Source organism: Orcinus orca, chromosome 13, assembly GCF_937001465.1.
Source record: "Orcinus orca chromosome 13, mOrcOrc1.1, whole genome shotgun sequence".
In the NCBI taxonomy this organism is placed as follows: domain Eukaryota; kingdom Metazoa; phylum Chordata; class Mammalia; order Artiodactyla; family Delphinidae; genus Orcinus; species Orcinus orca.
Genome location: NC_064571.1, coordinates 83,519,415 through 83,537,099, shown reverse-complemented (window position 1 = coordinate 83,537,099; position 17,685 = coordinate 83,519,415). Strand labels below are relative to the sequence as shown.

The following is a 17,685-nucleotide window of genomic DNA, read 5'->3' as shown; positions in this document are numbered from 1 at the left end:
GTTGCAGTGCACGGGCTTCTCTAGTTTCGGCGTACGGGCTCTCTGGTTGTGGTGCAAGGGATCTAGAACACGCGGGCTCAGTAGTTGTGGCATGCGGGCTTAGTTGTGGTATGTGTGATCTTAGTTTCCTGACTAGGGATCAAACCCAGGCCCCCTGCATTGGCAGTGCAGTCTTAACCGCTGGACCACCAGGGAAATCCCATATTCAGCTTTTAACAGCAATATAATTCCTCTATAACTAAAGTTTAAAAATAATGAAAAGTTTGAAAACAACTCACATCCATTGTGATTCTTAGATTTGTCTTGAGTGAGGTACCACGTAACGCGTTGGTGATGTTATCTGCTCTTTTTTTCCCCTACTCCCAACATTGATGCGACCCCATTTAAATTAAGAATGCCATCGGGGCAGATTTCAGAAGATCCATACATTTCTTAGCGTAAAGAAACCGTGATCAAAAAGAGGCTGATTGACTCTGGAGGAATAAAGCAGAACACAAAGGTTAGTAAAACTTACACTTCGGAATTCAAATAGAATCTCTCTTTATAAATAAGTTGATTATGGGAAACGAAAGACACTTAAAGGAAACAAGCCTCACAGAACTCTGGTTAAACCTGAAAATAATTTTCCCCCATCAATTTCACATATGTTCTTTATTTTTCCATTACAACAGCTGCCTTTGGGGCAGCTAGAATAAATTCTAGAAGAAACGTGCGAAGGAGCTCGGTTACCAATCTGATGTAGGGTGGTTTACTTTTCTTTCTGCCTACACAGCAACCTATGCTTCAGGACTGAAATGCTGCAAAAATGCTGGGCAGTGCTTTCCAGCCCAACCGCATAACCACTCCATTCATGAGTGGAGAGATTCTGTGTTGGAACATGCTCAGCTTACAGACCTGCGGGCTGCGTTCCTGGGCCCACATTTCAGAGCAGTGTAAACAGCTGAAGTGGCCACCTTTGTAGATACCACTCCCAGGTTTTAAAAAGACTGAGGTTTTACCTCCTCTCACCAGAGTTTCAGGCTATACATAGAGAACTAGGTATCTGCTTTTCCCACAGCTCGTGCACTGGCAAGAGGCCAGAGAGGATGTAAGGTAACCTTGAGAATAAGAGCCTTGAATTACTGCAGCAAATCCTCGTCTTCACTACAGTAAAGGAGAGTGGAGGTGAAGGAGGAAGGGAGATGACAGCTCCCAATGAGGTTGGTTTGCATTTATGCAGTTCAAACTGTATTACAACACGTACCATCAGAAGGCAAATCTCCAACAAACAACCCACATCACAGCCATCCACTTGGACTGAGGGTCATCTTGGACCCAGGAATCAATTTAGAATCACAGATGATAGAACTACAGTTACCCCCTTGAACTATGCGGGACTTAGGGGCGCCTACCTGGCGCAGCTGAAAATCCACATTTAATTTTACAGTCCGTCCTCCTACTCGCAGTTCCTCTGTACCCGCGGGTCCTGCGTCTGTGGGTTCCACCAACCTGGGATCGTGTGATCCTAGAGTAGTTTTTGAAAAAGAAGTCCACATATAACTGGACTTGTGCAGGTCGAACCCGTGTTATTCGTGTCAACTGTATAATGGAATTTTACAATTAGCCTACAGGTGGGAAAACAAGGTGATTTCTCTAAAGTCATACTTAGCGAAGGGCAGGGTTGGGCTGCCTACACCACGCGGCCGTTATGGGTAGGAAGGACGTGCTGGGTGTTTCCTTTCTCAGTCCATCCCACCCTTCTATGCTCTGTTCTGTCACGCTGGGACTGGGCCCTGCAAACCCCGTGGCCTATCCTCCCCTGCTGGCCAGCTGGGTGCTGAGAAGCAGGCAGTGGTGGGAGAATGGAATGCAGGAAGAGGACAGAAGTGACTTTCTTCCTTTTTCTACCTCTGTCAGTGTCCCAGCAGCAACAGAGGACCGCGTGGGTCCACTTTCCAGATCCCTTTGGTAGCCCCAGCACCGGCCATGGTGCCCCCTCAGGAGTGCCAGCACTAGTGGCTGTAACCCCCTTAGTGGTGTGCATGCCTGTGTCCCACCCCAATCAAAGGTTTGAGTACTAACCATTAGGTGGGTGTCTCCTTCCCCACCAGAGCACTGGTGTGGCATCTCCTCCAAAGATGTGAGGACCTCTCCTCTGGGCTCCCGGGTTACGGGAACGCTACTTTATCCTAGGGGTGGTAGCTGCTTCCTGAATTGTTAATATCTGTTACCTCAAGGCCCTTTTTTGCTACTTCAGCCTTCTTGTATTAACTCACCTCTGACGTGACACCCACCATGGTTTTCTTACTGGACCCTGCCTGATACCGTACTTGGTATTAAGAGTGTCTGTCATACCGTCTTTGGAACACGCACGTCTTACTGAAACATCTAAGGCATTTACTACTTCCTGCTCAACAGATCCAAAGTCATGGGCCAATGCGATGTTCTGAGGGGAGTGAAGACACTCAAGATCTCTGCAGACTAGATCATGGCAAGAACATGATCTAGACACGGACACAGCTAGAATATAATGCTGATATCTTAACAGTTGTGACCTCTATGTGAGAACTAGTGTGAATTCACTTTATCAACAAGAACGGGATCTGTAAATTTAAAGTCAATGCTATTCTCTAGCAGCATCTGCTTAATTGGAAATGAAGTGAAGAAATCTGGAAACTCTGAACTCTCCACTAGATGGCAATCATTACACAAATTTGTGTTAGCCTCCCATGACGCTAGTGGCCAACAAATGTATTAATACTCCCATTTTATTGATCATAAGCAACTGACAAGTTGGGAGTGTGCTGAAGGTATGACACTGGTTTGGTGTGAGGCTGTTTTTGAGTCTTTCATTCACTGACTTGTGGCAGAGATTGCTAGTCGTCCCCAAACATACTAGTTAGCACAGGCTGGGTTATGTTGCAGCAACAAATTAGCTCCAAATAAATCCCGATGATTTGGCACATTTCACACTGCATGCAGATGGGCAGGGCAATTCCACACAGTCTCTTGGGGATCCAGGCTGATGGAGACTCCAGGATCTTATAGCTGCATCACCTACAACCTGTGGCTTTCTTGGTTACTGGGGCGGGAAGAGCTACTGCAGAACTGCATGTAGTCTTTTCACATGTCACTTCGTTTCATAGCCAACTGGCTAGAACTAGTCATGTGGTCTCACTAGAGGTCATCTTCCTGCCCAGAGGGGAGAACAGGATCTAATAATGTCTAACCACACCCTGTATCTACTCTTCTTCAACAGCAATAGAGCTCCAGGTGTTAGCTGGGCACGTGGCTGTCCCCGTACCCAAGATTACATTTCTAAAGCTAAGTGGCTAAATTGTGGCCAGTGGATGTAAAGTGAAGTGAACGGCAGGAAGTGTCCTCAAGGAGAAGTGTACGTTTCTTCTCTTTCTTCATCCTGCCTGCTGGCTAGTATGTAGACACAACGGCTGCGGCTCCAGCAGCTCTCCTGGACTTTGCAGTGAACTCAAGCCTGAAGGAAGAACTACCTGGAAGAAAACTTGGTCCCTGACCCCTTGGAGGCCACACCAACTCTGGACTATCTGCAGACTTCCTGTATGTGACCGATGAACTTGTATCTTTCTTAAGCTGCTGTTATTTTGGGGTTTTTCTGCTACTTGCATCTGAATTTAATCCTTGCTAATACGGGTGCCCCAGTGCAAAGTCTGCTATGGTTTCTTTTCCCAGTAAGTAACATCCCTCTTCCCCTTCCACGTTCAGAATTAACTGGTAGACACAGAGGTCTGAGAGACGGACATCAGATATTAATAAAGTATCTCTACCATTATTAATAAAGCTGACTGGAGACATGGCTGTAGATTAGTAGACGAAGGCTGTGGCAATTTCCTGAAGTCAGACAACAATGAAGTAGCCCCCTCCTTTCACGGATGATTTTTCTGTAGCCTGCAACGCTGTTTGCTAGCATTTTACCCACAGCAGAACGTCTTTCAAAATTGGCATCAAGCCTCTCAAACCCTGCTGCTGCTTTCTCAACTACATCTGTCATATTCTCAATCCTCTGTTGTCATTTCAACAATCTTCACAGCATCTTCACCGGGATTAGATTCCAACTCAAGAAACCACTTTCTTGGTTCATCAATAAGAAGCAGCTCCTCATCTGTTCAAGTTTTATATTTATAACAAACATAATAATAACGAAAACATTTGAAATATTACAAGAATTACCAAAAGGTGACACAGAGACATGAAATGAGCAAACGCTACTGGGAAAATAGCGCCTACAGACTTGCTGGACACAGGGTGGCCACAAACCTTCAATTTTTAAAAATCACAGTATCTGCGAAGCACGATAAAATGAGGTACGCCTGTACGCACAGAGAGATGGGTAGTGATGTTCAGGGCAGAGTGGGGGAGGAAGAACCCTGGACGCTAGTTCTGGGGATGCGTACCTTAGCAGCTGTAGAAAGAAGAAACCAACACCAGCAGTTGGAGTGACAGGAGAGAGATTCATTTATGCAACACGTCTACAGTTCACAAAGGACTTTCGTTTACATGATCTCATTTTACTCTCAGAGCAATTTGCAAAGTAGAACATTTGTCACATTTCACAAGTAAGGAACTGCTGCTTAGAAACGATGCTATCACCTGTGGCCCTGCTTTCTTTGTTGGTTTTCGGGGCACCGCCTTCTTTAGTTGTTTATTTTCCCTTCCTCTCATTATTCCTTCTCAGGAAAAGCCTTTTCTTCTGTATTTCCCCTTAAAATAAATGTTAACGAGCCTCCCCCTCTTCTGCTGTACCCTCTCATTAGGTGACCTCATCCACTCTCATGTTTAGCATCACATATGACCGACAGCTGCCAAATCTACAAGGCAGAACCTGGACCTCTGCACGGAGCACCTGATCTCTACACACCCCTTCTGCTGAACTCTCGGGTTCACCACACGCGCCCAGGAGGAGCAGCACGGCAAGCAGTCCCGGGCCGACACAGGCAGCCGGCACGGTCTGTGAGGAGGGGAGAGGCTGGAGCTCAGCAGAGGGACAGGGCCGCAAAAGCCGCTGGCGCTCAGAGGTGTGCCAGTCCTCAATGCTCAGCATTATTTTTCAGTATTTTGATTTTTGATTCCTATGCCAACTCTTTACACATGGTCTTAATTTCACGTTGCTTCAATTCTTTCTTTGAAAGTAAGAGAAGTTTAAAATATGAATTTGAACGACACAAAACCCTTGTACGTTATATAAGCCAAGGATTATTAGTCTAATTTGACCATTCACTCACTCACTCACTCACTCACTCACTGATTTGTTCAAACATTTACTGAGCACTTTTTATGTGCCAGGCGTGGTGCCAGTCGTTGGGTTTAACAATGATTAAGACAAAGCCCCTCAAGGAGCTCACAGTCTAATGGTAAACTACTGAGTAAACTGAGGCACAGAGTGGTAAATGACTTACCCAATGAGGTAGAAATAGCTAGGTACTTGGAAACGTGGGACTGGAGCTGAAGAGAGGGCAGGTACCACTAACGCATCGTAAGTAAAAGATCCCCTTTGATTGAAGAGCAAGGCTGCATACAGAAACATACATAAACCCTGCTTGCAAGAAAGCTTAAAATACTTTCCAATTCTCATCATGATTGAATTCATGTCTTGCAAGGAATTAAGCCATGACCTGATGGCGTTTGTACACTCGCCCCTAAAGCTTGGGGCATGCCACCAGTCTGTTCAGACACAATGACTCTGTAGGGAGCTTAAAGTCCAATTTTAGTGCTGGGAACCATACTGAAATACCTTCATTGAATCCATGAACTTTAAATGTATAGCACATTTATGATACTTCTACATGTAGAAGTTTGGGAAAAACTCTCCTCTAACCCTCATCCAGAGGATTCTAATAAGTTATAGATACCACAGAAATTAGAGAATATGTCTGTTACTTTCCATATATACATTATTTTGGCTGTACAAAGGTGAAAAGTTTCACTTCGACGTACTTCATAAGTGATCTAAACATTATACAAATATATACAAAGACATCATGTCCAGATGCGTGCGTACACCCATCCACTGCAGACATGAACCCGTGTAAGGCAATTTCTTTTGTGATAATGACACATGATCCACGCAGCAAAGGGCAAGGTCCACTGAGAACGGTCCATCCAGCCTGCCTGTCTGCTTCAGTGATACTCTGGGTGATTTAGTAATTTCAGTAGGCAAAACGTCTATTTCACTGACAAAAAGCAGTGAATAATTATAAAAAGAGTTGTCTCCAAATGAAGAAACCGTAATTATCCAGTAATCTAAGTAGTGAACTACTTGAAGGTACTCCTGGCCTTACTGCTGCTACTGAGAAAATGTCTGGGATGATTTATTGCTCTGAGAATCACATCTAATGCATAATTCATCCACACAGGATGTCCCCAAAAGACTCAATGCACGAATCCTCAAATGCCATCAATTGCTCACTTCAAGCAGTTCTTCACTTTGCTGTGAAGGGTTTTCTTCTGAAAAATAACAAGCACAAGAGAAACCCTCCTAAGTGAAGATATGAAAGGCAGACAGGTAATAGAACATACAATTCAAGTGCTTAAAAAAAAATAGAAGGACCTCGGTCAAGAAGCATATTCTTACGTTAACAGCATAAGGCTAATGTTTTGAGTCTCACAAGAATAAACGAGAACTCAAGCATGTGCCTGAGAGGCCGGGTCAGAGGATGCAAACAGCCTTCTCTAGAGACCACACTCTGGGACCAACTACAATTCTAAGTTTTTACGGCTATCAAAACTACACAGAAACAGTCTAAACTACAGTTAAGAATTACCTTGTAATTTTTTAACTCATGTTTTTGTAGCTAGGAAGAGTAAAAATACCTATAAGGCCATAATATTCATTTATAAAACTCTATTTTAAAAATCATTAAAACCTTAAAGTTTCCTAATGACAAGATTGGTCACTCACCTTTCTCAGGGGTGGGCTGCTCTGGATGTCTGCTTTCAGATGAAGAGGCGCCGACACTGTCCGACACGTTACTGCTTGGGTGGCTCTGCTCCACTTCACACAGATAAACATCGATAGGCCCCTGAGTGCTCCTGATATGGACCGTGATAGAGTCCTAGCAAAGACACAGGAAACATCTAGATGAATGAGAGAATTCATTAATTATGTTTTTTCACTTACTAGAAGTGTAAAAGTTTCAAGGGACACTTTTGAAAATTCTCATTCAGGTAGTTTCCTTTCTATCACATATTTGGGAAAATCACGCATTTATTAGTTAGCTTGGGTCACAGGAAGCCGCTGGCCAGTTCACACAGGTAACACAGTTACTTGATTGTGCAGCAGTGGTTTCAGAGCCAGGAGGGGCCCCCTCAGCACTCAGGAGCCCGTCTTTCTCTACTCAAGACATAACCCCTTTAAGGAGTCTGTACTTGAGACTCAAAGATCAGTATTTTGATGACAAAGAAATCTAAAACACCCCGCAGACTCAAATGATATGGCTGTGTTAAGATTTCAGACCCCTGAAGAGGTACTGAGCTAAATGAAAGGACCATTCTTCCATCCACTTGAAAAAGAGGATGAGATCAAGACAAAATATACCTCTTGTAATTTAAAACATTAAAACCCAAAAGATATCAGGAAATTGGGTACTTCTACTGAGAATTATGCTTAACTCGTAAGGAACAGTCCCGGTTATAGATGATTCTCTGTTGTTCTGATGCGAGTGGGTTCAATAGTCAAGGCTATTTTCTCCCCTCTCCTGTGGTTAGGCCTGGGCTTGGTACCAGGTGCTGCTCTACACCACCCTGTGATCTCACAGCAGAGGGGCTCCCAACCTCAAGGGCCACCTTCCACAGCTTCCCGGCAGCAGGCAGGTGCGCTGAAGAACATCTGCTCAGCTCCTAGACGCGCAGGCCAGGTCTTGTTTGAACGGTACACGTTGTGCGATTCGACAGATACTTCTGAGCAATAGGGAAACCACTAAGCTGCCCAGAAGCGGCAGCTGAGGACCTCGCAGTCCACTCAGCCAGGGGCTGCCCATATCTCTGTGCAGCGTGAGGTAATACTGTTGACTTTGTGGGCCATGCCATCCTTCTCACAACCACACAACTGCCATTCTAGAGTGAAAGCAGTCAGAGACACAATCTAAACGAATGGGCACGTGGCTGTGTCCCAAAACAATTCTCTACAAAAAGTCAGCAGGCTGGATTTGACCCACAGGCCAGTCCATCTCCACCGGGACTATATCCCCAGATCTCCCTGGAGTCGGACTCTGTGTCTATCGGTCCCACTGTCTTTCCTTATTGCTGAGAATGGCTGGCAAGAGGGCCCACGCTCCTCAGCTTTTGAACGGGATCTAAGAGACATCTTGGGCACGATCGAAGGCTCAGCAAGATTTGACAATTACAGCCTGAAGCAGTTCACAGCACAGGGAAAAAACCAAAAACCCGTCAGCCACTGCACAATGGACTATCGTGCCCCCAAGGAAGGATGTATTGAAAGATTAGTGATGATGTGTGAATGTGAATATGTGAAATGATTCATATTAAAGATAAATGTTACTTAGGAGACTCGGAATGTATCTAAATCTAAATATAACAACTAGGAAGCGTCACCAAGAAGTCACAACGTGAGTGTGACCGGAATCGACGAGAGCTGTTCCTTAGTCCGTCTGTAACACACTGTCAAGTAGCAACTGGGGTCTCACATGGACAGTGGCCTTCTGGGGATAAAAGTAAAGGTGGGTGGTGAGGACTTCTTCACGATGAAGGAGTTAAGTCCCTATCGCAGTGAAGTGACGACTTCAGCAGTGACAGTTCTATCAGGCTGTCAGCACTTGATCTGTCCTAAGAATGGTCACACTCCTTCGTTCTGATTCCACCCTTACCACGCAACCTTCTGATGACAAGTATCTTTCAGTACAAACTTTCCTACAAGCAGCTGACAGCGGACAGTCTTTTCATTTACAAAGCAATTTTACTTTTCATTTTAAATGTGTAATTTAGTGTTCTTTTATTCACAGTCTTTTATGAATTTGGTTAGTGAGTTAATTCCCTAGAGCCCCCGCTGACAGTGAACCGTAACACTGAGGCAGTCCCCGGGGAGTCCTCTAAGAGGCATGAGAGCACAACGGTTAAGAACAGACTGCGAACCCAAACTACCTGGGTGTGAACTGTGGTTCTGTCACTTACTGTGGATGGTGAGGAAGTAACTCATCTTTCTGTGCTTCAGATTCCTCATCTTTAAAAGGATAATAATCATGGCTACCGCGTTTGTCATGTTACGCAAAACAGCTCAGAATGTGTAAAGTGCCTCAAGCTGTATCAGGTATGCAGCTACCACGCACACACTGGTGATAAGGCTGGGACTGCAATAAAGCACAGCCTAAGCAACTGGCCTGCCTCCCTTTAAGACCTTAAAAATGCAAGGCTACCTACTTCTCTGGGCGCTGGAACATCCAACCTGGTTTCTGCCGGAGCCTTAACTGCAATTACAATCTGTTCATGGAAGGCTTGAATGCTATGAATATCTTGATACGTCACATATGCTAGTGTGAAAATTAGTCAAGGGTCTCTAAGCAGAGTGGGGAGATCATTTATCTCTTATAATACATGAATCCAAGTGTAATCTTAGAATATCATTAGTTTTTATGGGATACAAACTTACAATTAAGGAAAGCAGTCAGGAAAAAATTATTTCATATATAGTTATTATTTCATAAACAATTCTTAAGATTTTATAAAGTGTTTTACAATATTTATAACTTGAAGAATCCCTTTAAACTACTGTGATGACGACACTTTCTGGAGAAAAATATTAATGAAGTCTGGACCTCTAAAACAAATACAGCCCACAAAGGTATCAAACCTCCCCCCGCCCTTCCTTATGCATTGCGAGATCTTACTGTGAGAACCTTTGGGAAAAAATATTCAGAGTTTTGATGAGAATCTCCTAAAATGTAAGGTGGAAAGAATCGGTAAGAAGTAGACACAACTTAGAGAACCAGTTTTTCAGGACTATGATGTACTCATGGGATTTTCCTCATCCAAAATTATTTTCCATCTCGCTACCTGAATTTTTCCCATCTCCTTTTATTGTGTTGCCTGAAATTTTTACCAGTTACATGATTTACTGGGTTTCCCCAGCATTCTTTTTTTTTTTTCTTATTCCACACATCTTTTGATTGAGTGTAGTAATAGCATTTACCTTCCTTCTAATAACTGTATTGTGGAAACGGGAGTTTTGACTGGGGTAGAGTCTAAGTAAACTTGAAGCACGGAACAGCTCAGAATCAGCAACACCTCAAAAGGTGTTCACCTGTTCCGTGTGGGGAACAGGGCAGCCAAACAGTCTAGGAGACCCGGGAGGAGATCAGTACCAAAGACAAATCTCCCCCTCTGGTCCCAGAGACATTGAACTTAGGAGCAGTACGACATTCAGCTGCGTGTTATGCTTTGTGGACTAGAATGGCAGTTTAAGTACCATTTCTACGGCAATTCACTCACTTCTGAAGGTCTTATTTTGTATCTTAAATATATTAATTAATCCCCAAGCTGCCCCTACCATATAAAGTAATCTGCTTTGGAAGGAGAATTTTTTTAAAGGCACAGAGTTAAAGGATATCTTTCATTTTCTTTGTCGTCTGTTAACTTGAACAACTGCTGAGCACAATCCTTAATTAACTCATCCAGAGCATCCTCCATCGCCGATAAATCAGAAAGTTCTTCCTGCAGCTTCTTCTGTTGGGGCACTGCTCCAAAATTGCTCAGATCAGACCCTCTTTAAAAGAAAAGGATCACCATCAATAACATCCAGGAGATTACAAAAAAATACAGGTTAGGTTACTGGAACTTCGCCAAACGTTTACACCAGGTGTTTCCCACAATGACAGAAACCAGGTACTGAACTCCAGTACTTCCCTCCCATTATTCTAGACAACCATTATTTCTCCCGGTTTTTGTCCCCATTTCTATTCCCTTACACAGAGACTTTAAAAACAAAACCAACATCATAACCCTGTGGAAATTAGTAGTAGTAGGGAAAGCTTAATGAAGTTTAATGAGCACTGAACTGAGTCAGTAACACCCAGTTTCAGCCCAGCTCTACTTCTCACGTGACTTTTGACAAGTTATGATCTTTTAATCCTTTAGTTCTTACATATGAAAAATAAGATGTATTGGTCAAATGATAGTTCCCCTGCTAAAATTCTATAAGTCTTTATTTTTTCCCCACTGTGCGTATTCTATCCAGTTCTATCTGAATATAATGATCATTTTTTAAAGATATTTTTTCTTTATTACTGTTTACCCCAATATGACATGACCTGAGCAACAACCAATATTCATTCTTTTCTTCAATTTTTATAGAAAATAAAAAGTGAAAAGGCTGTTACCACTTTATCTTTCTTTCACTTGCTAATTCTCAAATCTGATTCTAATTAGTGATTCAGAACACAATCTGATATTAACCCCTAAAATGTTAATGTCATTTAGCAAACATGTTCAAATTAGAATCCAATTTGCATTTCCATAATATTGAAAAAATAACGTCCTTTATGAATCCCTTTCCTCTAATAGCTAAGTTAAGAATCATTTAATGATCTTTGTTGGTAGATTTTTCACTTGCCTGAAAGGTCTTTACGTACTTATATGCTGGAACTGCTTCTTACTGATCCAAAATACTCGCCTATTGTGAGTATAACAGCCTTCTTCCTGTGCGCGTTCCCTGCACATGTGCATGCGTGGACACACACACACACACACACACACACACACACACACACACACACACACACACACACACACACACACACCCCTACATTTATACCATAAAGTCTTCTTTCCATGAGATCCCTCCTAATCATACGTTAAGTCTTTAGCTATTGACTTTTAGATATTAAGTCTCCTGATTTTTTTTTTTTACATTCAGGGCATTGTGTTTCGAAGTATGATATGCACCATAATCACTTGGGGGTAGTTGTTAAGAAGGCAGGTATCTGTCTTCTCCCAGAACTGAATTACAGCCCCTGGGGAGGGAGGCATCTAAGTGTTTATGACACGACAGTGGAAGAACCACCGTTTTACAGCCTTAACTCATTTCCCCCTGATGTCAATAATCAATTAGAACTGAAGAAATATTTTTTTTAAATTCCTATACAAATCAGATGTCCCCTTATCTTGAAAAGTGAAATTCTTAAAACTAATCATGACTCCATTTAACTTTTCCATAATATTGGAATGATATTCTATGTCTATGGCTTTTAATTGGTACCAAGTAGGAAAAAGACATTGCTAGTAACTAGTTTGTTTTAAGCACAGTGTTGTCACTTAATAAGAAGGGGAAAAAAAAGAAGAAAAGTTTGAAAACAACTCACATCCATCGAATATGGTTCTTAGACTTCTTTTCAACCAGATCAATTCCATCCAGAACATTGGTGATGTCATACACTCTTCGTTTTCGTACGCCTAGTTTTGTTGCAACCTTGTTTAAGTCAAGAATACCCCCAGGAGCAGATCGGACAAGATCCATAAATTTTCGAGTTAAATAAACCAGTGATACATCAAAACGAGGTCTCTTCACTTTTAGAGCTTCTGGGAAACAAAACAAACGCAATTCATAAAATTTAAAACAGCATTTCCTTCTCAACTCATTAAAAAAACCATTTATTTATTCTTGGTCAGTAAGCACAGACACCTACAGATATTCTACACACTGACCAAATCAGAGCTAATTTTTAGGAAATCGATTTCTCAAACTGGATAAAAATGTATTAGCCTACTGCAGGTAAACAAAGGCTTTAGACTTAAAGGAGTATTTGAAATACGCAACCAGTTTCCACTGAATACGTGAATTTAAAAGGCATCACGGCACCGTATCAGACACGAAGTGCTGAGTCTGCACTTGCATCCACACCACTATCTGGAATAGGATTAGAAATGATTTTTAAAATTAAATTTCTCATTTGGTCTTCAAGTTAGGAAATTCTTTATAAAGCAAAGTTAAGAGACTTGGCTTTAAAATAAAAAATGTTTAAAATGTTTAAAATGTTCCTATACACGTCATAGTGTTACCCTGTCTGATGAAGGTCAGGAAGAGCTCAAGTTAGTCTTCCGATTAGGATGACTGTGATATTATACCTTGAGGAAAAGTGACATAACTATTTTTTAAAATATTCACTACCCTGTATTAACTTAACTAAATGAAGGGGAAAACTGAATATTATCATTCTTTTCATCTTTCCCAATTTGATACTAGGAAAAAAGTTCTTATGGTTTAGTGTGCAGAGGAAATACTTTCATGAATAATTTAGTTGTCCTTCTGGTGTGGAGTATATGATTACTCTTTTTTTCTACTTCATGGCACACCACAGTATGCTTCAAAAGAAACAGTCATCCTATCTTCAATCAAAAATGCCCATATCCAGAACCTCTACAATGTCATATTCAGTTTAAAGACCACTGGTGGTTACTGCAAGAAAAAAAAGTACATATTTTATAATGTAAATGTCTTCCATGTGGAGACTACTCCTATACTTAAGATTAAACAGGATTAAAGAGGAATTAAACTTTTTTAAAAAATGGAAGAAGATAGTCACAATTCTACAGCATATCTTGGAAGATTACAAATGAGAAACTCTGACTTTAAAAACATTTACATTTGACCCTTGAACAACGCAGGAGTTAACCTGCGTATAATTTATCGTGGCCCTCCGTATCTGCGGATTCAATCAACCAGAACATTTAGTACTGCAGTCTTTACTACTGAAAAATATTCTCATCTAAGTGAACCTGCAGAGTTCAAACCCTGTCAGTCAAGGGTCAACTGTAATGATACTAAATTACTAACAAGACATGGTCTTATAAGTTCAGGATAAGTATATTCCTATCATGCCAGTCATTTTATAAGGAACAGATATTAATTGAACACCTATAACGTGACAGCTGCTGAAGGAATATAAACATGATTAAAATGGTCTCCAAAACAAAGGCGTTCCATGTTCCACAGTCTAGCAGGAACTCTACCCAAAACCCTGAGATGAGTGTGCCAGAGGGATTCAAAGTTACATAAGATGAAATAAAACCTTAACTGGAGTGGGAAACAGGGGAGGCCTCCTAACGGGCGTGTGCTGGGAAAAGAGCATAGAAAGATGGACAGGAAGGCGGAGGGCGACGGGGGTGAGTGAGGCGCAGGAAACAGCAGAGCCCCGTGTGAGAACATGGCGTTTGTAGGGACTCCACAGCTGTACAGCGTTTGCGATGGGGGGAGGGTGCAGAGTACTGGGAGATGAGGCTGCCAAGTGGAGCGGGAAATGGCCATCAGGGGCCTTGTGCATCTGTCTGTCCGTTCTCTGCCTTGTTTCTTAATAGAATTTAATAGAAATAAATGAGGAGTCAGGGTTTTCTCCATATGTATCAGAGCATCACTGCAGAAGTTTAGGTTGAGTGATACCATCATCTAATTGCTGTATTAGAAGATCACACGGGCAGTAGAACGGAAGAGGCGAGGGGGTGGAAGAGCCTGGAGCCGGTGACTGACTTCGATGGCCAGGCCACTGCTTCCTGCCCGAGAAGCAGCAGCCTGACCCATGGGTAAGACTGTGGGCTCAAGTCTGAGCATGGGGTTGAATCCTGACTGAGCAAGTTACTTAATCTCTGGGCATCAGTTTACTCATCTATCAAATGGGAATAATCATCCAAACCTGAGTTTTGAAAGGTGGTTGTGATAATCCATGCAAAGAGCTTAATACAGGCCAGGCGCTGTACAAGCTCCGTAAATGTGAGACCTGAGTGTAAGCTGGTGGCATGCGGCAGACGAAGGAAACGCTTCCAGAGTAGAACTGGCCAAACCTGGGGGCCAGATACGGGTGGGACTGTGGCAGGGCCGGGGAGAAATGAAGGTTGAGGTTACGGTTCCTCGTGGGCACCTACGCACCACCTACCCACCGAGATTAGCACCAAATTAAGAAGAAACGGGGGTGGGGCCATTTGTCATAACAATTTTCAGAAAGACAGGGAACTACCTGACTGACTCTGAACACTGATCCACGGCAGAAGTAGATGGGAAGGGCACAGGGAATCAAAGGAAACCAGGAAGGCCAAAGACTGTCCACACGCTTGCTGCCAAACTGCGTTCAGTTCTGCTTGCGGTGACAACTGCTCTCACAGAACTCTGGGAAAATACCCCGACAGAGACCATTCTGTTTTAAAAATGACATTTCCAAAGCAATGGAGAATAAACTGGCATTGGTGCACGTTAACAGCCCACAACCTCAGGAATTTTCGCTGAAATTCCAAGCTTTTACATTCCAGTGTACAAACAATGCATTTTAAGTTACTCATCAACTCGTGTACATTTAAAATAAATCACTTAAAACATATGAAGTTCAAACTACAAAACCTAAAACTGATTCAGGAATCGAATCAACTTACTTCTCATGGACACATATTGTACATTATCTTCTAAATTAATCCTTATTTTTGATGGCTGGAAAAAAGAAGATACAGAAATTTAAACTTAGTAATTTAAATACAAGCAAATGAATAGCAAAAAATAAAAGCAGAATTGTTAATAATTATTGCCCATCTCTTATTAATAGCGGCACAGTGGTTAATCTTCTTTATATGAACTAACGTGCGTGCATAAGGGGCCTTGTTTACAGATTAAAGGGGCCAAAAAGGGTAAAAAAAAAAAAAGCAGAAACAATGCAAATGAACAACATTTTTCTGGATAATATAAAAGTTTGTCTTTTTTTTCACCCTGGGGTAATAATTTTGATGTGAGAAAACCAGTCTTCCTTCTAAACTATATCTACTCTAACTGTAATCACATCTGACAATGTTCATCGACTTGAATTTCTGAAACTGCATAGGCCTCCATAGGTATGGAAGTAGTAGTTAAAGAGACGGCGGAGGGGGAGGAATGGTGCAGGGGGGAGGGGGGAGTATGAGACTTTATTACTAAATAGACATTCACCTATCAACTGTATCAGGTAGTGAGGATAAAAAGCAATAGAGAGGATCAGGACACTGTCCCTGACTCTGGAAAGCGCAGTAGAGATCTAAGAGACGTCCAAACTGACAAATGCTCACTCCTCGCTAATTAAGTGAGAATGGCTCCAAGAAAAGTGCTCACAAACTTTCACAGGCAGCCATGCATTCCCATGATAATTAATATAAAAACAGCATTTCTAATCATGGAAAATAATGCATGCTACATAACTAGAGACTCTGGTATTAAGATTCATAAAAAAATTCTTTTAAATTCCTGAGATGACCAGGAAATTAGTAGTAGCTCGACCATCAATGCTCACCATTTTACCAGCTATTTGGAGGCTATGAAAGTTTATATAAACTTGTAGTAATGTTTGCAATATATTTAAAAATTGTTTTTGCAAAAAAATAAAACCTAAGCTAAGGTTAATAAACAGAAATCCATATTGGCCTCTTGCTTACAACAAAGTATGTATAATGATGCCATGTGTCTCCAGACAAGCTGTGAGCAGGTTTAGCTCCTGTGTAAGTGAAAAAAACTGGCCCCCAAGTGGGCCGTAGCAAAACTGGGATAAGTGAATTTCATAAGGTGCCCTAAGAAGGGAAACAACAGCGCTCTGGATGCACCCAGCGAGGGGTCACAAGGATTCACAGGCAAGGGGACCCCTAGCTGAGCCTTGGAAGACAAGCCAGAATTTGCCGGAACCTATGGGAGGTTAAGGAGGGAGGAAAAAGACAGAATTCCTGGAGCAGGAAGTGAAATGAACAAAGGTATGGAAATATAAATCACCTGGCACCTTTTGAGAAGCCACCTGGGTGGCCAGTGCAAAACCAACTTGATACTAAGGCTGGACGGGAATGCTAGCACCACGCTCGACACAGAAGACCATGAAAGTCATGCTACAGAGTTTGGACTTTCTGCTGTAACCAGTGCTGAATCACCACAGATTCCTGAACAAGATACGACGTCGTCCAGCTCATGGTTTAGAAATCTAAGTGTGGTGGCAATGCGGCAAAAAGACTGAAGGTGCGGACACCTGAAGGTGAGGTGAGCAGCTAAGAAGCTCCTTGCTGGTAGTGTTACGATCCTCAGCACAATGATTCCCTTACCATCTATGACAAGGTGACAGCATCTGTCAGCAAGCTAACTCGATATGGAATAATTCCCCTGGAACAGAATTCCACTGTAACATTAACTTAGCTGTTACACACAAACCTGCTGGGTGCAAAACCAGTCGGGAGAGCCCGTCTTGGGGCAGGGACTCTGCCCCGCTAGCTCTCAGCACAGTGCTAACGGTGACTTGTGAAGACAGTATCCAACAGTGCCACACTGAAGGGCAGTCCTATTCAAGGCAAACATCAGACCAACAGGACCAACTGTCACTGCTATTTTTACTTTCAACCCTTCTGCTAAAACAGTATGAGATGGAGTTGAACTACTGATGCAAGATTCTTAAGTGAAAAAAAAATCCATCGTCATCACACTAATTTGAAACACACATCAACAAATATCCTAAGTTGTTGTAAATATTATGGTCTGTCTATGAGTTTTCTATTCAGTCCACGATCTGTTGCTTACGTGTCTGCAGCACACTACTTCAATCGCTATAATGTCTGAACAAATCCTGAGAATGCACACAGACAGGGCTACAGAGCAGGTGCCTTGCTGCGAACAGGCTTCTGTTCTTAGCTTAGAGCAGCAGGGCGAGTCCTGCACACAGTACGTAACGGTTTCCAAACAGGCTG

The 17,685-nt window shown here is 42.4% G+C and overlaps 1 protein-coding gene across 6 annotated transcripts in view; it reads right to left on the bottom strand.

Moving 5' to 3' along the window:
- The window catches only part of E2F6 (E2F transcription factor 6), a 32,892-nt gene that overhangs the window by 8,746 nt on the left and 6,461 nt on the right, over positions 1 to 17,685 (bottom strand). Inside the window, exons 2-8 of one of the 6 annotated variants that reach the window (XM_049695781.1) lie at positions 15,379 to 15,433; positions 12,324 to 12,540; positions 10,574 to 10,729; positions 9,388 to 9,502; positions 6,914 to 7,067; positions 6,422 to 6,459; positions 279 to 473 (exon numbers count right to left, since the gene is read on the bottom strand). In XM_049695781.1, coding sequence (XP_049551738.1) covers positions 453 to 473; positions 6,422 to 6,459; positions 6,914 to 7,067; positions 9,388 to 9,502; positions 10,574 to 10,729; positions 12,324 to 12,540; positions 15,379 to 15,433 — 756 coding nt within the window. In that variant the 3' untranslated portion in view covers positions 279 to 452. Of the gene's footprint in view, positions 1 to 278; positions 474 to 4,115; positions 6,460 to 6,913; positions 7,090 to 7,785; positions 8,068 to 9,387; positions 9,503 to 10,573; positions 10,730 to 12,323; positions 12,541 to 15,378; positions 15,434 to 17,685 lie in introns of those variants that run through there. The other 5 variants (XM_033437430.2, XM_033437436.2, XM_004274877.4 and 2 more) reach the window with 5 other exon arrangements.